Below are 24025 nucleotides of genomic sequence, written 5' to 3'. Positions count from 1 at the left end.
CACGTCCTTTTTTTCTGTCCATTCTATTTTTGCTTCAATTTTAGCTTCTCCATGTACTGTGATCCTGTTACTTATACATCTTCAATGTTACCAATACTCTCAAGTGAAAAAGTTTCCTCATATATATCACGTGTTCTCTCCTAATCTCCACGGTTTCTGGATAATGCAGTGTGTCTGTGCGTGTGTGTGTGTGTGTTTAAGATTTTCTTATTGGGATCAGTGCTGTGATAGTGCAGGGTAAGTCACCACTTCCTCCATTATCAGAACATCAGTTTGCATTCTTTCTTTTTTTGCTTCTGCTCCAGCTCCCAGCTGTTATCCTGGAGAAGGCAGTGGAGGATGACCCGTGGGCTTGGGCATCTGCCACCCATATAGGAGACCCAGATGGAGGTTCAGGCTTATGGCTTCCATCTGTTGTGGCCATATGAGGAGTGAGCCAGATTTCTTTCTGTGTCTCTCCCTTGCTGTCTGTCATTGCCACACGATATTTCAAATAAAGAAAACAAACCTTTTTATGTTTATTTCAACGACAGAATGATGGAGAAACAGAGTGACAGAAAGTGAGAGAGAAAGAGAATCTTTCATCAGCCTGTTTGCTTTCCAAATGGTCACAACAGCCAAGTCAGGTTAAAGCCAGGAGTCAGGAACTCCATCCTTGTCTCCTGTGTAAGTAATGGAACCAAATACATGGGCCCTTCTCTGCTGCCTTCCCAGACGCAATAGCAGACAAAGTAGTTGGGACTTGAACTGGCAATCCGATGTGGAATGGCAGTGCAGCAAGCAGTACCAATGTCAGTTCTGATTAATGTCTTGTAAGATCTTTGTTATTATGACCATGTAACAATTGTTCACTGCTAAGCCATGTAATATACTATGATTTTCTTTTGTAGTCACTTGTTTTTCATGGAGTAAATATTTGTTGCATCTTGTCTTTACTCCTTTAGTTGAGCCTTCCTCAGTTTCCAACCTGTTTGTTTTATTGAAGCCCACAAAGTTCCTTTGTAAGTGGTGTTTAATTCTCTTGCTCAGGAAACTTTTAGAATTGTCTCTGCATGAATACCGTTCTTGGTATGGTTTTGTTGTTGTTGCTGTTACATGAGTTAGACATTTGGTGCACCATTTCAAGCTGGAGATCATGTCCCTTACTTTCATCAGGTCTTAAATTATCGTTGTTCTCGTTCTTCCCTCCGGAATTCCTATGGTTCGGATTATTGTACTTCCTGGATTGATTCCCCAATCCGTATCTTTTGAATATTATTCTTCTTGAATTGTTTTTGACTGTATCTCTCAACTCTCCCCCTGATTTTATTTCTCCATTAGCGATTTTGATTTTTCACCTTTCATACATTTTTTTTCTTAAGAGTTTTCCTTCTTTTGGTAGCCCTCTTTCTTACCTCAGAGACAGGATTTTGTGGTTTGTTTTATCTTCAGTTTATCAGGGAAGGAGACTTTAGAAAGCAGCAATATACTGCTTGAAGCTGTTGTGGAACTGGGCAGGGGTTCTCCTGTTCCTGGTTCCTGCCTTCCTCCATACTCCCAGTACCCTCACGTCTATAGCATCTCTGTTCGGTATCTCCAGAAACTTCATTGTGTCTCTCTTTTACAGGGGTACAGATTTGCACTTGACCGTACCGCTTCAGGGTTAGAAATCCGCCTGCTTCTTTCACATGTTTTCAGCAGTTCCTTCAATTTAGGTCCTCCCCTCATCTCTTACTTCTGCGACTTCTTTTGTCTTGAATTTCGAAGGGATTTCTTTGACTTTGAACATAGTGGCACAGTTCCCTTCCTGTTACAGTCACTCAGGTAAGACCTTCCTTCCTCCACTAAATCACTTATTTTTCTTCAATCTTCTCTCCCAGCCATCTTTGCGTTTTGTGGCTTGGGGTTACAAATGCCTCTCGGTTTCATGGAAGATGATATTTTTGTTGCTTTTCTTTGCTCTCTTCTTTAGGGGATGATTTTGCAAACGTTAGGTTAAGAAAGACTGTTTCTCCATCGCAAAATAAAATAGCCCTACCATTGTGTTTTAGCTGTTTACTTAAGGCCTAATGATGGCCATATTCTTTGACAGAGCCAAAAACACAGAATCTTACTAAATGTAGTAAATAGATGGTAACCTGCATGGTGTGATAAATCTGAAATCCCCACCTAAAAGCATTTTAATATTGAGCTTTCTAAACCTAACTTATATGGAATATTTTTAAAGACTAATATAATGTTTGAATTGGGCTAGTCTAGTCTTGTCAGGGCTCTTATTTTACAAATTGAGAAACTAAAGATGCATGTATTATACAGCAACCTTGAGCCAACTAAAATCTCCCAGGACTGTTGGCTGTTAGCATACTCTGGCCTCTTTCTCTTAAAAAAAAAACAAAAATCAATTTACTCCTGGGAGAAGCAACGTAAGATGGAATTAATTAGTATTAATTCATTTATGAGATCCAATTAATTTGTCATTTCAATTTGACTGCTGATGGCAGAGCAAGTTGAAAAAGTTTGCAAGCTAAGCAAAAGGACTAAAAATAGAGAGAAAGAGGAAAAACACATATCTCTAGGCAGAGTTTACCCTTGCCAATACTACTCGAGGTCATCCTTGTTAAGAATTACAATTCTAGGTTTTTTTTAAACCTGTATTGGCATAGCAAATGTCTGTTTGTCTTTCTATCTCTTTCAAACATTAATCTTACTTATTGAGTTTTCTTTATGCCCACAGCATTCTGTAACTCTTTGTCCCCAGGTTACATTAGGCTAGAGGCCACCACAGAAAATGCAATGGGAGAAAAAAAAAACTGTGCCCTTGGTGAGAAAGAATGTTTTGAATTTCCTGGTTTGGATTGAGATCACCTGTCAGGGAGCATGCCAGGTAACAGTGATAGCCACTGAGCAGTCTTCCAAGGAGGGAAGCTTGTTGCTTGACTAGCAGACCCCAACAGTGTGGTCAGCACTGTACAGTACAGCTCTGGAAGGAAGCTTGTGCAGATGCGTACGTGGGCATCTAACCTAAGATGGAGTGTCTAGACTTGTGGACTGTAGGGAGGCTGACGTCATACTTTTTTTTAAGAGTTATTTTATTTTTATTGGAAAGGCAGATATACAGAGAGGAGAGACAGATCTTCCATCCCATGATTCACGCCCCAAGTGAGCAAAACGGCCAATGCTATGCCAATCTGAAGCCAGGAGCCTCTTCCGGGCCTCCCGCACGGGTGCAGGGTCCCAAAGCTTTGGGCCGTCCTCGACTGCTTTCCCGGGCCACAGGCAGGGAGCTGGAAGGGAAGTGGGGCTGCCGGGATTAGAACCGGCGCCCATATGGGATCCCGGGCAAGGCAAGGCGAGGACCTTAACCACTGCGCCACCGTGCCGGGACCGCTGACGTCATACTTAAGGGCTCAGCAGTGACTCAGTGGATCATTAGAGTGGCTTTAGTATTCTGCCTTGAGTTCAGCATTGAGGCCAGGGATAGATGTCTATAATTATCTATTCAGAGAAGTTCTGTTTAAAAGAAAATGCTCCTATTTTCTTTGCACTGTTCATATAATAATGAATAATAATAATGATCTGGCTCTAGACCTTTTTGAAAAATGAAATTTAAATGCCCACAAATGTGTGACCTGTGAAGACAGAACTTAGCACTGCTAACATTTTATAGCAGCTTTGCATCTCTAAATACACTTTGTCAAATAGAACTGATGTAGATTCTCTATTGAAATGTGGGTCGCAGGGCGATGAGGTAGACATCAATATTTAAATCCTGACTTTTGACTTCAGATATAGATAATAATGCAAGTAAATCAAATCCTTTTGCCTCTTACATTAGAGCTTAAAAGTATTTATAAATGGTAGTGACTAATATATTCAGATAGCCAAATATGACCTTCTCTTGAGCCAGTTTTTTTTGTTATTTGAGTTCATTTTCTCTCAATTCTTATTCAGTCATGGAATGAATTAATGTGACTCTTATTTGTATATTTTGAATTTTTATATTTTCATTTCCTGAAAGGCAGAGTAGCAGAAAAAGAGACAGAGACAGAAAAATGTTCCATCTGTTGGCTAGTGTCCAAATGCCTGCAGCTACTGGAGCTGGACCAAGTGAATCCAAGAGTTCAGAATGCCCATGGGTCTCCCATGTGGGTAGCAGGGCTCTGAGATTTTAAGCCATCATCTGCACCCTCCCATAATGCATTAACAGGAAGCCATATTGGAAGCTGGCACTCTGAAATGGGATGTGGGTATCCATAGTGGTGACCTAACTTACTACCTTTCATTGATGTAAATTTTATTGCCTCCAAATATTCTAAAATAATAAAGACCAACTTTTAAAAGTACTGTAAAGGGCCTGGCATAGTAGCCTAGTGGCTGAAGTCCTCATCTTGCATGAACCAGGATCCCACATGGGCACAGGCTTGTATCCCTGCTGCTCCACTTCCCATCCAACTCCCTGCTTGTAGCCTGGGAAAGTCGAGGACAGCCCAAAGCCTTGGGACCCTGCACCTGCTCTCGGCTTCTTCCCAAGAAGAGCTCTAGGCTCCTGGCTTTGGGTCTGCACAGCTCCAGCCTTTGTGGCCGCATGGGGAGTAAACCAGTAGTTGGAAGATTTTTCTCTGTCTTTTCTTTTCTGAAAATCTGACATTCTGATAAAAATAAATAAATCTTTTCTTTTTTTTACAAAATGCAGTGTGAAAATTAGGCTGTTTATAAAACAAATATTTATTATTAAGGACTGCTAATTGTAAAACTTATGTAAAATTTGTCCTCAAATTATTCTGATGAATATTATAGATGAGAATCAAGAAATGTATAATTCATCAAATATTTTTTGATTCAACAAAGAATTGGATGTGATTAAGTAGAAATCTGCACTTGAGTTTTTGATTGAAATATGAATCACTATTTACATTCCTTTAATTTTTTATCAGTTATATTAAAATACTCATGATTTTTTAAATACATGGCTTACTCTAATTTCCCTTCATCACTATTTTCACATGTTACCTTATGTAACCAAGGATATTTTTTGATCTGGGAGGGGACATTGGCAGAAATTGTTCCCCGGGTCTTTGGTTTTGTGGTTTATGTATCCATGCATTTATGCATCTACCTCTTCAACAGATTCTCATCAGTCATATGCTAGAAGTCAGGTATGTGGCCAGAAGAAGAGGTAGTCTTGGCTTTTGGACATCAGTGTCATTGAAGAAATAGGCATAAAACAGAGAATTAGAAAAAAATGTGCTGTTCGGTTTTATGGAGTTACACACTAGCATGGTTCTTGGAAGCATAGCATCGAACTTCTAGAAGGTATTTGCCTCAGTATTTTCAAGGGCATGTAAGTTTAAGAAATGTCACCCTGAAGTCATGCAGGCAATGACTCAGGGTGCTCGTTCCTTCCTGTGGGCTTTTCTGATGTTTGCTCTTGAGGAGTCTGGCAGTGGGAAACCTAAGGAGAAAATGGTGATCCTGTGAAATGAGGGCTTCCTTCCCTCAGTAGACAGCTTGTTTCTGGCAGTCGCTGGGGCAAATACCAAAATTAGCATACATCTGATTGATCTGTTAGCATGATACAGGAAGAATTCTGAATAGAACACAGGCCAACAGATACTCTCAGGGTTTTTGTAACTGGTGTAATCGCTCTGCCTTCTGATGTTTCTGTGGAAAAATGTCTCTTTAGAAAAGAAAGTGGTACTCCTGGAGAGCTTTCTGAGGCCATCCGGCTGCTTCTGTGACAGGGCATGATTGAGCTGGATACTGTGTGGGTGGATGTGGGCCTGGAAGGAGGCGGTGGCCTGGAAGGAGGCAGCATGGCATGCGGACACCCGAGGCTCAGCACTGGGTTCTGGACAGTGCCTCATACACTGCTTTCCTCTAGCTTTGTGTGCTGGCACGTTCAGGGGACACGGAGCTCATCATGACACCCACTTCACTTCTTGCTCACTGCAAGTACTTATATACTTAGGAGATTTTTCTAAGAGGGAGGTTTGGTGACATTATTGAGGCTGTTTGTCAGGTTTCCTCTACTGCCAACTACACACTCAGGTGTCTCAGGAGGCAGCTTCATTGACTGGCAGCTGCATTGACTGACAGCTGCCTGCTGGTGAGGGGCACTGTGGCGTTTGCTATTTTTGGACTTTCCATCTCTGACCTTTCTTGTCCTCTGTCAGTACCTGCTGCCTGCCACCCTCATTACCACTTCCAATTATCACCATCTCCAGTACTGGAACTGACGTGGTGTTTGATCTCTCACACTTTTCCTCCCCTCCTCTGTGCTTTTCTCATTACTGATCTTCTGGGCCCCTTCTGTCCTTCTTGTCCTTCACAAAATGACAGGCTGGGTTGTGGCCAGTTGGCTCTGTCATTGTTGAGTAAGGTGAACTGAACCGTCAAAACGTTGTGGGTGTTACTGCCCTGGCTTTGCCCACACACAGAGTGTTATTGCTTTGCCTGCTTGCCACATGGGTTGAGTATTTAGTTAATTCTTCACTTCATTGCAATTAAGGGATGAGGATTGCATTTTTCAGAGTGTTAATTTTGTGGCTGAAGGCTTAAAGTAGTTTGTGGTTCAGACCAAAAAGTCAGTTTAAGAGTTGTTCTTTGTAGAATCAAATGTTCCAACGCATAAGATCAGCCTATAACCTGTAGACAGCATGGGAAAGTAGGGGCAGTTTGGGAAAAGACCTGTAAGCTCTGATCTTCTCTACTACTCTATGAGCTAAAGAAAATCACTCACATGGAGGTACTCTCTGAGAACCCTAGATAGTTTGGTCTACCTCATACCTAGGTTATATGGCCTCTTCCTGGAAGTGAATTTCATATATCTTGGGGGCAATATGAACAAAACACAAGATCCATTCAAGCACAAGGAGAAAGTCATGCAATCAAGAAAGTTAGTAAGCATGAGACATAGGAGGTTGCTGTAGGCCTAACATGGTAGGTAGGCTGTTTTACAGTTAACATTTTTATAAGCAGAAAGAATATACTCCAAACTAACAATTTAAAGTAGAGCATAACAAAGGTATAAATTAATAACATTTATTTATTAGCATTCTCAAGTCCTGCGTTCTACAACTAATTGAATTGTTAGACTTTTATACAACAGGCAAGACAGTGGATTTACTTATAATAGCATCACCACAAACACATGGGTGACATAATGTTTGATCTTACTAAGGCCATAGCATCACTAGGGGATAGGAATTTTTCAGCTGCTTTATAAACTTATGGGACCACTGTTGTACATGCTGTTGTCCTTGTTGGAAATGTCGTTATGCAGTATGTATCTGTACTTACCATTCTAATGAGGTTTTGTTAATATAGAGAATTAATTAATCTGAAAATATTTAAAAACTTTAGTATGTACTATAAACACAACATAAAGAATAATCTTTAAATAAGCATAAAGGACTTAAACTCAACAGACTTGAAGAAATGTGTCCTGGTAGAAAACACTCAAGAAGAAAGAAATCAAGAGATGCAGTAAAATCAAGTCTCCAGATTTGTGGGCATACTATAAAACGAGGGGTAAAGTGGTCAGGAAAAGCTTCAAATGGACCCAAAGTCTTTATACTTCAGAGTGAGATTCCTGCAAGCGCTCCAGGCTTCACCAGGGAAAACTTGATCTGGTGTTTACAGAGGTGTGATATAAATTGGATCACAGAATGTTAGAAAGGATGTGAGCTGGCGAAGGCAGAAATGGTAGTATGTTCGGGGACTGAAACAAGAGGAGTTCCAAGAGGCAGGTACAGCAGGGTCAAGAAATCAAAGTAACTTAAATGACCAATAACGTGGCCCCTGTGATCTATTTATGGCATTTCCTGAGTCTTCTACTTGCTCGTTGGCCAGGAACAAGAATTAACCAAGTGCTAAAATGCAATTTGGTGGGTTTTTTTTTCTTCTCTTACTATACATATTTATTTAACAAGTGAGTTAATGCAATGCGGATAAGCTGTTTTCTTCAGTGCCAGTATCCACTATGAGCACTGGTTCAAGCCCTAGTAGTTCTTCTTTTTCTGTTCATCTCTGAGCATTTGGAACTTACAAGTCCTTGCAGGTTGAAAGTTTGGGGTCCTCTGATTCTTCTGGTCTCTGGGCTGTGTTTCTTGCCTGCTTGGATGCTACTTGTCAGTGGAAGTAACTTGGTCTTGGCTAACTCGCCTTTGCTAGAAAACCAGATGTGTTCCCTAGTGTACTTGGCTACAGCTCAGTTCCCACGGCTCCAGAGCCAGGTGCCTGTGACATCCTCCATCTAGCTTACAGCATCAGTGGCTTGTCCAGCTGTGATGCAGACTCCCTGGCTGTTATCACAGGGCCTATGCCATATGGGCCCTGAGGAAAGCTCTTGGCTCGTACTGTACCACTGCTAACCAGAACCATGCTGTCCCTCTGATAAAATACATCTAGCAGGAACCCTCTACCCTCAACACTTTTCTTCTCTGTTGATTACTTCCCTTCTGTTATTTCTTTTCCTAGGACAGTAAGTGTCATGATTTGATGTGACAGTTGTCCTGCGTGCGTGATGAGAGCACTCCATGATCAGCTTCCTTCAGAGAAAATCAGAGAAATAATGGAGTTGAGCAGTCTTTCCTTAAGACAATATTTGCTTCCGCAAATACTACTTTCAAAATCCCATTTTCTGGGAAACATATGAACATTATCTTGACCTTTTTCTTTGCACATCTACTTTAAAATTTATCTTCTTCACTTCCCCCTAAACACACTTACCCAAATCTGCTACAACTGCAGCCCCAAGACCCCCAGAGAGAAAGATGTCTGAAGGCAACTAGGATAAAGATCTTATATTTGGAAAAGTAGAAGCAAAAGTGCCTTAATATATTTGCAAAAAAAAAAAAAATCCTTGATACCACAGGAAGACCCGTGATAGCATGACAGTAAGAAGAATCACGTGATTACAGGACAGTGAAGGAAGAAGCTATGGAGCAGGGGAAGGAAGGTTTTATTAAAAGCAGGGTGAGACAGATTGTGAGCATCCCTGAAGACAGCCTCAGTGAAAAAAGCAGTAGGGAGGCTAAGAGAAATGTGGGTTTAAAAAGAGCTGATGCTGCACTGGGTGTGGTTATAAAGAGTCAGAAACAGCATCAAGTGTTGGAGAGGACTGGAGAACAGGATCTAGGTTGCATCCCAGTTCTGCCTTTTGTTGTCTGTGTTGCCTTGGACAGTTTCCTGAGTTCTGCTTTTCTATTTATGAAGCCGGGAGAAAGAATGCCTGCTTCAGAGCATTGTTACAAGAATGAAATACAAAAGTGCATTGAAAATATGACGTATCTACCAGGGCTCAGGATGGTTTAGTTGCCTTTCCATTTGTCATCTGTGTTGAAAACTCTTATAATCACCAACTCTGATTTTATAATCATCTGGAGGATGGTACTGGCAATGAGAATTGGAGGGAAGGGTCCAATATGACCAAGATAACCCATTTTTATGTTAATTAAAAACCTAAAGAAAAAGGACATTTTGCATTGACAGGATCAAGACAGTTGAGTCATAGGTGACCTTAAAATTTCTAGGCCTGAGAAACAAATGTTAGGAGGGGGTTGGTCTAAAGGACAAAGTAATTTGTAGTATTTTAGTGTGATCAAAGGACAGATAATCATTCTGGTGGGAACTGAGGAAAGATGAGAAAATGGATTTGGGAATTCAGCTGAACAGATGCTTATTGAATCCCTGCTTTCTTTGAGACACTGCATTGGACCTTGTGGGTAACAATGAATGCAACCTGTCCTCTAAGAATGGATGCAGTAGTGACACATAAGAGGAGGGTGTTCCTTAATATTCTGGTATTCTAAAGAAATGAATTGTACTAGGTGAAACAGTTTAAAGCACATGGAGTATAGGAGAATTGATATAGAACTTGTAGAAGAAATCACTTACAAGGAGAGAGACAATAAGAAGTCTGAGCTAAGGTATTAATAAATGGTAATTCAGCACTTTGAGGTCTAAAATAAGTTCCTGGAACATCTACACACACACACAGAGTGAAGTTATATCATGCGTCTTACTCTTATTAAAGGACCAGATATCATCTGGAGAGAGAGGTTTACTGGGACACACTTCTGGGTTAATTTTTGGTACCTTATCCTTGTAAAGGGTACAATGATTCCTATAAAGGATGATCTCTTTAACTCTTTAGTTGCAATTTCAAGAAGACACAGTGATTTTAAGCAATATTACTTGATGAACACCAGAGTATGACATTCATTGGTCAATAACAAAGGCCCTTCTATAAAGGGTGCTTATTTGCCATGACACAGAATCTTAGCTTCCTGCAGACCACATTTTAAATCGTAAAACATAGAACTAAATGAATGCTAAGTCTACTTACCCCTCATCCTGTGCTGCTCAAATATGTCATTTCAACTTCTCTTTTGGTAGAGGTAGTGTGCCAGGTGTTTAAAGAACTCCTAAACTGGAGTTCTTTGACCCAGAGCAGCTTAATTGTTTTTATCTTCAAGGTTCCTAATGTTTAGCAGGGAACTAGACCGGAAATGGAGCAGCCAGGACTCATACTGATCTCTAAGTGGGAGCCGAACATTGTAGGCAGCAGCTTTTCCTGATACACCACACTGCTGGCCCCTGTCAATTCTTAAAATGACAGTAATGCCAACACAATAGCCCTAACTCTTGACCTCATCTAAAACTATTAATTTCCCAAAGACCTTACCTCCAAATGCTCTGATGTCAACTTTTTGGACTCCAACATGTGGATTAGGGGCAGGAGGCAGCTGGCGCTTTGACAAAAGAAATTCTGCAGAATGTTTCTTTGGGTGCTGAATGAATTGTCTCAGTGGATGGAGAACTAAAAGTAGGAAGAGCCCAGGAGACATCGTTTTGTTAGCACTGCTGATCCATTCCCCTCTAATTCCTTGCTTGCTTATCACATTTGTGCATTGTAGGTGACTTGCATGTTGACTCAGATTTTTTCTTAGTCCAGATCATGAAGGTTATCTTAACACTATAAGGGAAGTTGTTGTTTTTTTGGTAAAGTAACTTACTATTGTGGATTCACCACAAAGATAAGTAGCAGTAAGACAGCTTTTTTATTTTGAAATAGCACTGTAATTTGTTCTAATTGAGAAATCTGATTTCACACTTAACTCAGTGTTAGAATCACTTTAAGACAGAATAAGAATGACTCATGTGACTTGGTGTAGTACTAAAATCACAGGTTTTAGTTCAGATATATGAAAGTAGAAAAGCATTAACAAAAACTTAAAACACTAAGAAATGTAGTCTATTAGATACTAAAATCATACTATATTGAGATTCAGGCTAAATAAATACATTCTAGCTACTGTTATAACACACACCAAAAAAAAAAAAAACTGGTAACTGTTCAAAATGATGGATATGTTATTTGCTTCATTGTAAGAAATTTTGTACTAGTTATATGTATCCCAAAACTTTATGTTATTTTAAACAATACTAAGAAACACAAAGAAAAAATAACGGGACAATCATTTTTTAGTATTTTCAAGTCAACTTCTTCTTGGAAAAAATAATGAGATTTTTATAAGTGGTTTCCTTTCTAGGTAGCCATCATTAAATTAAAAAGTCCTTTTATTCAGATGTGACATTTTAATAAGAGTTTATTTTTTCCAAAAATAACAATCTGAATATAGATTATATATTCTCCATGTATACTCTCCATATTAATTTTCTGTTGACATATTCTGCAATTATAGTTAATATCAAAATATTTTAATGATAGGCACATAATTAACATTTTATGTAACATGGAAATTCTATGTGTAGAATTTGAATTGTAACAGTTTGTAGCTTAATAATAGCTTTGAAACCCAATGGAGTCAGGACCATTAGTGGTCATGAAACATACTTATTACAATAATATTTATAAGGTCTGCTTGAAATCCTTATCATAGATTTTGGTCTTGAAACAAATGTCTTTTTTATGTAGTTCAGGGAATGATATTTCCCAGTACACCTAAAAATCATCATTATACCAACACATACATATACACTCAGTCCTACACCCACACTCCCTCACACACCACAGATTTGTATCTCACTAACAGCAACCAAATATGGGGCATTTATTAACCTACAGAGGGATTATAATGTAGAGGTGGCAACTGCGCAGCTATATTTTAAAATCTTTGTCAATTAAGTGATTAAAAAAGAGAAAAACCTTAATTTAAAAAACCCATCCAAACTTTGATTAAAACCACTCAAAATATACAGAGAAAGGTGTAAGTGAAAAGTAAAAATCCCCCTTCTCTCTGGCTCCTTAGGGCCACTCCTCTGAGTCCAGGTATCACTACCGTTGTACACGTCTTGTGCTGCTGTCTAGAAATTGCCACAAAAATGTGTATGTGTGCATATATATGTACATCTGCATACATATGGATGCATCAATGTATGCAATTAGTATTTTAAAGTCAGTGACTGACACTATCTAGGCATTAGATTGGGGTGCAGCTCACAATACTCTTGCCTCTTGAATAAGTTAACAAATTACTTTGGGGAACTCTTTGGTTCCTTGCACGTTTGGTCTCTGTCCTGGAAACCTGGCAGTGGCATTGGTGCTCCTCTTCTATTGGGGCCTTTAAGTGGATACTGATGATCACCTCTGATACCTGGTGCTGGACCAGCCTCCCTAGTTCAGTTGTCCATCTCTCTCCAGTGAGGGTAGCTTCCTGGCTAGTCCATATTCAACCTCTGACTGTATACATGAGATTTTTCTCTATGCGAGGAAGTGTTTCTGGAACATATGGTAATAAAGCATTTTCTTTTTCATTCACTTTTATCCTTAGCTATTTTGTTCTTAAAATCCATGGTGTGAAGAAAAAAAAAACACCTTTATCTGGCATCTTTGGGTGCAACTAATATCCTTCCTCAAATTGCATATGCTTTATAAAGGAAGTGTTTTTGAGTGTTTCAATCAGTAAGAATGTTGGAATTTGGAAAAAGTAGAGGTACAGTTGTACAAAACTTTAACAGCCACTGAGTTATTGTGTAGATTACTGAAACGTTACTGACAATGACAATGTTAAAATTACATTGTTCAGCATTGCTCTTTCAAGACTCAATTAAGATTTATTTTTTATTTGAAAAACAGAGAAGAGGAGAGATAGCATAAGAGAATCTTTTGCGTATTCACTCCCCAAAAGGCTGCACCAGAGAAGGATGAGCCAGGCTGAAGCTAAAAGCCTAGAACTTCTTCTAGCTGGATTTTGTGGGTACAGGGTCTCAAGCATTAGGACCATTGTGAGCTGCTTTTCCAGGCACATTAAGCAGGGAGCTGAATCAGAAGTGGACTGGCACCCATGAGAATTGCAGATGGATTCTTCTCCAAAGCCCACCTGGAGATTTTTTTTTTCCTGAAAGAGCTTCTCATCATGAGCTCATGGAGAAAATCTGAAGAACAGTATCAATTCCTGTTTTTACATATGTAGTGCCAAGTCACATGGACATGAAATTATTTGCCCAATGTTATAGATATTACAGTGTGAATTCAAATCACTGCACATATACAAATGAATGATTTGAAGTTTATAGTAACAGGTAACTTTCAGTGAATGTGGTTGGTGCTGGCACTCCAATGCCCACGGTTCTGGATATGCAGTCAGCACCCAGGTCTTTTCATTACAAACAGTGCTTGTGGTTTTTAAGCCATGGTCAACTTTCAGTTTCAAACAGTTTCTAATGACAAAGACATATTTATTTTCAACAAGATGAATCTAAATTGATTCCCAAATTCTGTAATTGCTTAATCTAAGTCACTGAAAATAGGAATCCTGGGAATTGAGCCTGGGATTGGCAAGAGAAGGAACAGCTAAGATCCTGCCAGACGGTTCTCCTAGGTCTAAATGCTAGACTTTTATTTGGGTGGATGGCAGAAAGCGTCATTGATTTTATTTAGTTCAAGTAAGCAGTGATTATGAGATTTGTGTTTGGCCTAATTCTGGAAAAACTTAGCTTTGCTTAGCCCTCAAGCCCAGTGTTGTGCCAGGTGTTTGCTAGCCTCCATTTCCAAGAGAGCTGGATTTTGAAGGTTCAGGAAGTTCCTTCTGAACAGGTGTCACGAGGGCATGGGAGTGTGGAGAATGCTTCTGATAGTAGGACTCCATGTGAGTACTATTTGCTAGAGAGCAGGATCTCGTGTGCCAATGGGGTACCGATTGCTGTCGGGGTGCCAAGCTGCCAATGGGTAGCAACAGGAGTGAATTTCCTGAGTCCTTTGCACCTGAGCCAGTTTGCCCAGCAGCTACAGGGTCTGCAGTGGGTCCTGCTTTGATAGGGACCCCTTTTGTGGGAGGAAGCAGTGTGCCCCAATATCCTACAGCTGTTTTATCGTCACCGTTGCCTAGGTCCATGGAGGGAAGCCCGTCCTTAAGACGTATGACGGTGATGCGGGAGAAGGGCCGGCGCCAGGCCGTGAGGGGCCCGGCCTTCATGTTCAACGACCGAGGCACCAGCCTCACCGCTGAGGAGGAGCGCTTCCTGGATGCCGCCGAGTATGGCAACATCCCCGTAGTGCGCAAAATGCTAGAAGAATCCACCACGCTGAACGTCAACTGCGTGGACTACATGGGCCAGAACGCACTGCAGCTGGCAGTGGGCAATGAGCACCTGGAGGTGACCGAGCTGCTACTCAAAAAGGAGAACCTGGCGCGCATTGGCGACGCCCTGCTGCTCGCCATCAGCAAGGGCTACGTGCGCATCGTGGAGGCCATCCTCAACCACCCGGGCTTCGCGGCCAGCAAACGCCTGACCCTGAGCCCGTGCGAGCAGGAGCTGCAGGACGACGACTTCTACGCCTACGACGAGGACGGCACACGCTTCTCGCCCGACATCACCCCCATCATCCTGGCGGCTCACTGCCAGAAGTACGAGGTGGTGCACATGCTGCTGCTCAAGGGCGCCAGGATCGAGCGGCCTCACGATTACTTCTGCAAGTGTGGGGACTGCACCGAGAAGCAGAGGCACGACTCCTTCAGCCACTCGCGCTCCAGGATCAACGCCTACAAGGGGCTGGCCAGCCCGGCGTACCTGTCCTTGTCCAGTGAGGACCCGGTGCTTACTGCCCTGGAGCTCAGCAATGAGCTGGCCAAACTAGCCAACATCGAGAAGGAATTCAAGGTAAGCCCGTGCTGCTGCTGCTGCGCTCGCTGGCGCTCCTGCACTCACCTCTCTGTAGGCAGCTGGCGGGACCCGCGCGGCATATTCTACTCCTTAGTTTGGCCTCAGTGGACGTGGTGAAGTTGGGAGGAAATGGGGGGCATCATTTCCGAGGTAGGCCCCCAGCGATGGTGCCATGATCAATTCAGTTTGGGCCGTGCGTGCTTTAGTTATGGTGCCTCTCTGTGTGCTGCGTGTTACAGAAAGTGCAGACTTTTCCACTTCGGAGGTTAGAGCAGGGACTCATTCCTCCGGTTTGTTGTTAGTTTTAGTGTTAGTTTGGTTATTACCTTGAAAGGGTGCACAGTAGGTAGCTGGAAGTGTCCCAGTGCCAGATCCACACCACCCGCTCTACCTCTCTCAGCACTATTAGTTGTGAGTGCCCTCTTAACTGCCCCAAGCATTTTTGTATCCGTTCAAAATCAAAAGTCAAAAGATCAGTGTAAGATACTATTAAAGTCATTCCTCTAATATGGTGAAAATTTCCTCTCCTTGAATGCTACTAATGCGTATTCAGCAGAGTGAGCCTTGGCTGACAGGTCAACCCAGAAATACAAGGACAGAAAAGTGGTCTGCTTTTATGATTTTTTTTGATGAGTAATGAGTAAGTGTTTGTTTTATCTTCGGGATCATCTCCATTAAGCCATATTATTTTTATAAGTTTACAAGTTAATGAAAGACTATTTTAAGATTTGTTCTCTATTGCTACGTTTTCCAATGTATTTTAAACATTGGAAACATTAATCTAGTTATTAAATCTGGGGCAAAAAAGAAGTATTTCATTGTTATGAAGAAAATTGGTCTGACATTTTCACAAATTCTGCCTAAAAAATAATGATACTTATTCCTGGATGCTGAAGATCTTAGTTCAGGCTTGTGGTATCAGATTAGGGAAGGATTACTCCGTTACTTACATGATATTTACACAAATGCAACTAGTGATGTAATTCAGGAAAATCTATTTTATTCTAAGATTGCAGGGAAAGAGTGAGTAAGTACCACTCCCCTTCCATATCTGTAGTTCTCTAGGTATTCATCGACCTTTAACTTGTCCTGGTGGGGATCTAGGCTTAGTTTAATTGTGTTAATTCATTGTACATGTTTTTCTGAAATAAGACAATATATTTATGGATAAACTTCAGAGAAAATACAAATACTAAGTACCCCTTGTATCTGTTTCCTTTGAAGAGATTGGTTATGTAGTATCTAAGAAGACTTATTGCTTTGAACCCAAAATGGAGTTAAAAACAGAATTCATGTGGAACAAGTTAAAAACTTCTAATTCTGCTCAGAGTAGAAAATCAATCAAGTAAAATAATTCTAAATATCACACCTTTGAGAGTCATGAGATGATAATTCTAAATTTGTTTACTTCTCACTATTTTAAACTTCACACAAACCGTGTTTTTATGTATTTTTGGACATATGTTGAGAGTCTGCAAAAGAGATTCTATAAAAGGGAATATTTCTAACATATTTTAATAATTTGCTAAAGATGGTGATGTTTGCAAGTCTGCCCAGTCAAGTCGTCTCCGGGAAGTGATGGCAAGAGTTCATAGTTTTCCCTGAAGTTGGCTGAAAACATATCAGTGATGCTTAGATCTCCTTTACTCTGTAGGAGGGTTAACTTTGACAGCCTTCAAAGGTGGGGCATTGTCATAAGAGGGGGAAAGATGAGCAAACAAACTGGCCTGTGGAGGACATTCCTAAAGCTGCCAAATCTCTAAGGAAATGCAAAGATCACCTAAACCCAGTTCCCACTTCTGAATCATTTAGCCAGCACGATGGAACTTATCCTTCTCTGGGCCACAAGTGGGACAGTTCTGAAGTTCCAGTGCCCCAAAACTACAAGTCTCTCTGCCTGAACTGAATGTGTTTTTTCTTCACCATTTTAACTGACCTTGTTATTCCTTAGTATATGCCTTCCTTTCACTTCTTAGCCCTCTTGTCTCATGTTCATGTCCATCTGTCAAGGTTTAGACAGAGAAAGGAGGACTTCCTTAGCACTGACCCAGGACCTCTGAGTTTTGCAAGGACAGTAGAAGTGAAACTCATCTCTGAGGCAGCCAGGTAACCTGATTTGCTCTGTTCCACAGCCTTTACCGGAGGGACTTAGAGCTTCAAGGACTAGCCTTGAAATGAAAAAAAAAAAAATTAGGTAATATGTTCCCTAGTGAAATAGAGGTGATATTTTTTCCCCTTGTCAAATACCTGTACCTACTTCATTTTATCAATGCCCTGGAATATCCAGTATCACCTCTCCAACTACCATGGGTTACGTGCCCCAGAAAAAATTGTGAGCCCCATGCAGTTCTCCAAGTTCCTTGAGTAACACAGTAGGCATGGGGCTGAAAATACATGAAGGTCATTACCCTAAGAGGCTGGACATTCTAGGATATAGATTCAGATAAATTAATGGAAGACAGCTAAGTGACAGGTTATTAAAGAAATATTTTGGATGTGCAAATGCTGCCTGGAACTATTCTGAGAAATAGAATATTGGACAGGATGGACTAGAGGTCTGATCATCCAAATGTCAATGGCAAGGAAGTCAGTCATTTATTAAGTTCTGCAACCTCAAATTGAAATTCCCTAATTCTTACTAAGTCAATGATGTCCTTTTGTTGTTGTTGCTTATAAAGAAAAAAGATGATCCATTTGCCTGCTTTCCTGTGCCTCAATTTTCTTCTTGTAACTGAAGAAAAGAAATTTCAAATTATGTCACGGTATAGCTAAAAAGTAGAAGAAACTGAATAGAATCCAAAAGCAAAACAACCTTTTCAGGCAGAAAGATACTCCAGTAATCAACTGATCATACCAATGTCTCATTTTGCAAATGAGAGTCCCACCTTTTAAACCTAGATCTTAAAGTCTTGAGTCCCAGTTCTAGATATTATACCTCATGTAATGTACCCGGTGTTACATAAACACTTCACTATTTAACATGTACTTAGCAAACTGAAGCATTTAATTCTCAAAGTACCCATATTAGGATATTCTCATTAGAGAGAATAAGTTAATTCCGCAAGATTACACAGCTAATAACTAGTAAAAGCAGTCTTTGAATCCAAGAAGTCTGGCTTTGAATTCAGTGCTCTTACTCTTTAAATTATTTCATTTTATTTTTAGTATTGTTTACACAGTAGAGAGGGATGCATGCCAATGTGGACCTCCAATTAGAGTGATGAGGGTTGAGGTGTGGAGAAATTGGGTGAGATAAAATGTTTCCATTCTTTTTTGTTTGTTTATTTTTCTCCTACACCCACTAGTGGGGAAGCAGAGGAAGCTGCTCCCTGCTGTTAAACTATATCAGCACCGGTGCATGGGGAACAATTGATGACTTCTTGGAGACCTGGATGTAGGGAAAAATGTTCTGAGGGTGTTACTTGAGTGGTTTTGATAGTTTTGAGACATTGTCAGCTTTGTTGCACCAGGGTTGAGGAAATTTTTTCAAGATCTGATGGCTTGCTTACCAGTTTCACCTAGTGCATCCACAGATTAAGACCCTTACTGCAAAACTCGGCCAAGTGAGTGATCTAACCTGTTCTGCTTCCCATCCTCTGAGAAGGCACTCAGCATCCACTGCTGCCCTAAATGAGATCCGTGTGCATTTGGGCATGCTCTCCACTGTACCAGCACCAGCAGCTGAGGAGGCCCAGTCCTGCTACAGGCACTCTAAGATTGGAACTGTGGCTACAGTTTGGGTCCAGCAATCTAATTTAGGACGCCACCAAGAAATTTTGCCTGGAGTGACATCAGACTTGACCAAAAAAAAAAAGTGTTTGTTTTTATTGGAAAGGCAGAGTTAGAGAGAAAAGGAGAGACAGAGAGGAAGATCTTCCATCCACTGGCTCACTCACCAAATGCCTGCAATGGCCATTCGGAGCTGAGCCAATCCGAAGCCAGGAGCTTCTTCCAGGTCTCCTTCACAGGTCCCAAGTCTTTGGGCCATTCTCCACTGCTTTCCCAGGCCGTGAGCAAGAAGCTGGATGGGCAGTGGAACAGGTGGAGCATGAACTGGCTCCCATATGGGAGCTTGGTGCTTGCAAGGGGAGGCATAGCCAATAGAGCCATTTTGCCGGGCCTCAGACATGACTCATATATGTTCCAGCTAGTGCAGGGTTAGGTTCAATTCATCACCTGCACCAGCCGATGCACATACCACTGGATGCAGATACGTGGTCAGTTCCACCACCAGCCACCATTCACTCCACTATATTGCCCTTTTTGCTATTTGAAAAAGTTCCTGGCTGATGCAAGCCTGCTTAGAGTTGAATTTCAGTTTTCTTCTGATGCATTAAAAGGGATTATGATGGCGGTTAAACCATGCACATCAAAGTGAATATGCAGAAACCTGCAGACAGGCTGTGATGAATACTAAACCTTACTGTTCTGTCTCTGCCTTGAACAGGTTTTGAGATTTTACATTCCTGCTTTATGTGTGCAGTAGGTCACCTGGTAAATGGGCAAGGCCATGGTAATGGAAGGACAATACAGCAAATACAATTAGAAAATGTTGACCAAGCCAAGTATCTAAGCTATGAAGTAATGTGAGCTGGTCTCTTGGTGGAACTAACAGGCTCAGTGCAGACTTCAGATAGAGTTGCTCTTTTGACTGAAGACAGGCCATATCCTAGCCTCTAGTTTTCTTTCACTGGACCTCTGCATAAAGGGGTACTTCAGAAAACTCACAGAAAAATGAAATTAAAAGGGGCCAGTGTGTGAATCAGTGGTTTGAGCCACTGCCTGCAATACTGGCATCTAGTATGACCGTTACCCTGGGAAAGCAAGTGCTGGGGCCTCTGACATCTACCTAGGGGGCCCAGAGGGAGTTTCAGGTTCCTGACTTTGACATGGCCTGGTCCCAGCTGTTGCAGTCATGTGAGGAGTGAACCACCAAGTAAGTGGAAGATCTCTGCCTTTTTCTCTCCCTCTCTCTTTCTGAATCTGCCTTTCAAATATATCTTAATTTTTTTCATTAAAAAATATAATTAAAAGATAAATTTACTTTCTTGCAAACATTTTGAAATTCATGCATATATGGGGTCTTCATAAAATTTATGGAAATGCCTATTATGAAAAAATTATGCATAAATTCCAAGGCTTTTTTGCAGCAAAAATAAACTTGTCTTTTCAATTCATTTTCCCACAGACTTGAAGCATCCTAGTATGTTTAAAAGATGGCATCCTGTGACTGCGAGAAAAAAAAGTATCATGTTTTCTAATGATCATCCTTTTCTGTACTTGGGTTATAAACTTTTTGCAGCAGGAAATGTTCAAATTATTATGAAAAGCATTGTCATCCTAACTTTTGTGATTACCAGTTTCTTGTTTCCTGGCTGATCTTTCAGTGGATTTGAAAAAAAAAAAATAGTGTTCTTTAAAAATAGATAGTCCGCAGATTGTGGTTTCAAAAATAATGAGTCGTCATTCAGGTATTTATGTAGAAGCCAGGTGGTAAGGTTTCTTCAAAGTATGCAAGGAAACTCTTTTGTTTCAGATCAGTGGAGGAATGGTCATTGTATGTTGTACTAGATTGCACAGAGCAGTCTGCGCTAAAGAATAATGGGAGGAAATTTCATCTAAAAGTGTATTGAAAGAGGAGCTTTCTGTAAAAATGAACATGGCTTTAATACTTCTTCTGGGTGCTATAATAAAACATTTCATTAGTCTTTCAGGAATGGAAAGCAGATGGATATTTAACTGATACTCTGCATAGAAACCAGAGACTGGACATCTTATTAATTTTATCAGTTGCATGGTGCCAACTTGAATGGAAACCAAAGATTGATGCATTATTCATTTTATCTGTTCCCTTTTGAGGGGAAAGGATTAACTGTAACCGTTCTTTATCTGGATTTTTGATATCTGAAATGGAAACTATTCTAGTCTGTGTAGCCTTTAAACAATCTCTCTTGTTTATTTTAGTGGCTGACGTGGTTTTGCCCATCAAATCAAATTAATTCTTTGAGAGAGAAAAAAAGAATTCTTGTGTGTTTTTTTTAAATATAATTTTTTTTTTGGAAACAGAGAAAGTCTGTTCTGTTAAGTATTACTTAGTTATGTTAACAGATACAGCATCTCAGAGTGGATTGAAATCAGTAATTCTGTTTTTCTTAAGTGTACCAAATTAAATTCTCATCGGGTTAACGTTCCTAATGAGCTGGAATGTTAGTGAAAGTCACAGAAGTAGGACTGGGGCTGCTGAAAGTGAAACTCTTCCCCAAGGGAGGGCCATCCACACCTTGCCTGGAACCAGCGGGCTAGAAATAGAGCTTCATTCAAAAGGTAACAGGGAGTGCTACCAACAGTCCGTGGCACTATGTAAATATGCAAATGAAATTAAAGATTCACAGATTATTTTTAGCAAGGTGTTAGTTCCAGTGGCCTAGAAATTTTTCTCTCAGGTATTGATATTCTGTAACCCTTCAATCACATATAATCAGAAAATTCTTTTTTTTCCAGTTTTGCAGGGCATGTTGGTATGCCCTTCAGACAACCAAGAGGGAACAATTACAAAAAAACACCTAGCTTATCTATCCCTAGCCACCACTTTACATTCTGAAATGTCATTCTCAAAAGTCCACTTGCATCAATCGCCAGAGGGAGTATTAAATTACAGGTTGTTTAGGCTTTCCTCAATTTCTAAATCAGTACCTCCTGGATAGAAGCTCAGAATTTCTAGCACTTTCCCATGTGCTGTGCATGCTGCTGATTTGAGCACTCGGCCTGGAAAGGCTTTATCTCCAACAAGGCAGGGGATAATAAACTGGGCAAGTTATTTTCACAAATATCCCATCTTCTGCCATTGTAGAAAAAGAAAAATTCCCTAATAAAAATGATCTTGCTTAGGCCTTAAAAGAACTAAAGATACAAAACTTTTTAATCTTTTGGTTTTTCAGCATTGACATTTGTCAATTAAGTGACATTGTCATTTAATATAAGCTTTTATGCCTAGCATTTTTTAGAGCAGTGTTATAATTGTCAGTCTATATTTATGGGGTACCATATGGTGTTTTGATAGATGTATATTGTGATGTTAAGACCAAGCTGAAATACATTTATCACCTCACTTTGTCATTTTTGGTGAGATATTTTGAAATTTACCCTTAGCAATTTTGAAATATATAATGCGTTGTTACATCTGAGATCATTGTGCTTTGCAATAGATCCCAAAAACTTCTTCCTCCTGTCTAACTGGAACCTTATACTCTGATCAGGGTCTCTGCATTCTTTTCCTAGTCTCTTGTAACCACTGTTCTATTTTATACTTCTATAAAGTTGAACTTTTTAGGTTTTCCACATATTAGTTGAAGTCATGGGCATAACACTTCCAGAGCTGTCTCACATGACTGAGCAGATTGTCAAACGGGATTGGGAGAGAGGTGAATGGAGGAAAATTAATCTGTAATTAACTCAGCAAGCCTTGCATCCAGCTAGCGTCTAAGCTTCCTTCTCAAAGAAAGGGCCCCTGTACAGTTTACATGGTTAGAGCCAATTTCCTATATTAAACAGAAAACCTCTTGTTGTAGAATGACTACCGGAAGCTCTCCATGCAATGCAAAGACTTTGTAGTAGGTGTGCTGGATCTCTGCCGAGACTCAGAGGAGGTCGAAGCCATTCTGAATGGAGATCTGGAGTCAGCAGAGCCTCTGGAGGTTCACAGGCATAAAGCTTCATTGAGTCGTGTCAAACTTGCCATTAAGTACGAAGTCAAAAAGGTGAGTGGGCCTGTGTGAATACAGCATCCAGCACCATGTCAGAATAAGCATGAAATGCCACCTGTGCCATAACACCATTTTTAAAAGTAAAAATAGAAGCTGTAAGATCCAGTGAGAGGAATTTGAAAAGGGGATTGTGTAATGTACCTTTTCAAATCTTGAACTGTATATAGAAACTTGGGATTCTGAAATTTTTTTATAAGAGGCTATCAGTATTAATTTTTTGAAAATACAGTGTTCTGTCAAACTTTGCATTAAATCTTTGTCAAATAAACTGATGGAATTTATGTGCTATTTTATTAATGATTGTGTATCTACTTTAAAACTTTATTCACCTGAATGAAGTTGAATATCTTTTGCTCTGGTTATTGTGCATAGCACTTGCCTATTTTCCTGCTGGACTATGGTTTTTTCTAAAAGATGCTATATATTTATTTGAAATTCGTAATTTTTTAGATACAGAAAGAGATCTTCCATCCATTGATTCGCTCCCCAAATGGCCCAATGGCCAAAACTGGGCCAGGCCGAAGCCAAGAACCAGGAACCAGGAACTCATTCTATGTCTCCCACATGAGCGGCAAGCACCCAAACACTTGCACATCTTTTGCTTTTCTCAGGCCATTAGTGGTGACCTGCAATGGAAGTGAAGCAGAAAGGACCCAAACCGGTTCCCATATGGGAATTCCAACATTGTAGACCTGATTTTTTAAATTTTACTAGTTAAATTCTTTATTTAGTACAGCCATTGAGCCTTTGATTACTATGTAAATTTAAAATGTTATATAAAAAATAATAAATAAAATATTAGGTTTAAAAAAGAGTAGAGGATATCAACAAAACTTTTTTTTCTTCAGGAGAGAATCAGAATCATGGTAAGGTTGGGAGTTAAATGTCTAGAAGATCCTTTTCATGCATTGTGAAACCTTTGAAGAATCATGAATCTTTAAATTTCAATTTCCTCACATAAAAGGAGAATTATTTCTCCATCTCAGAGTTTTAGTGGACTATAAATAGATTAAGATATGTAAAAACTTTCTGTAAACTGTTCATTTTACTATAACTGGTATAGTTTTTGTAAAGCACAGTAACATAAATTTTCATGTAATCCTTGCAACAAGTTTATGTTTTTATTCATTGCCTTTATGAAATGGGTAAGAATG

The 24025-nt window shown here is 40.1% G+C and overlaps 1 protein-coding gene across 3 annotated transcripts in view; it reads left to right on the top strand.

Moving 5' to 3' along the window:
• Positions 1-24025, top strand: part of TRPC3 (transient receptor potential cation channel subfamily C member 3) — a 78042-nt gene that overhangs the window by 4795 nt on the left and 49222 nt on the right. For 2 of the 3 annotated variants that reach the window (XM_040966572.1, XM_040966573.1), the window contains exons 2-3: positions 14334-15105; positions 22677-22865. In XM_040966572.1, the coding sequence (XP_040822506.1) occupies positions 14334-15105; positions 22677-22865 (961 nt within the window). Of the gene's footprint in view, positions 1-14333; positions 15106-22676; positions 22866-24025 lie in introns of those variants that run through there. The other variant, XM_040966574.1, reaches the window with a different exon arrangement.

This window comes from Ochotona curzoniae, unplaced genomic scaffold, assembly GCF_017591425.1.
Source record: "Ochotona curzoniae isolate NIBS_2020 unplaced genomic scaffold, NIBS_Ocur_1.0 scaffold_4506, whole genome shotgun sequence".
Lineage (NCBI taxonomy): Eukaryota > Metazoa > Chordata > Mammalia > Lagomorpha > Ochotonidae > Ochotona > Ochotona curzoniae.
The sequence above is the reverse complement of the archived record's forward strand: the minus strand, read 5'-3'. Positions and strand labels throughout refer to the sequence as shown.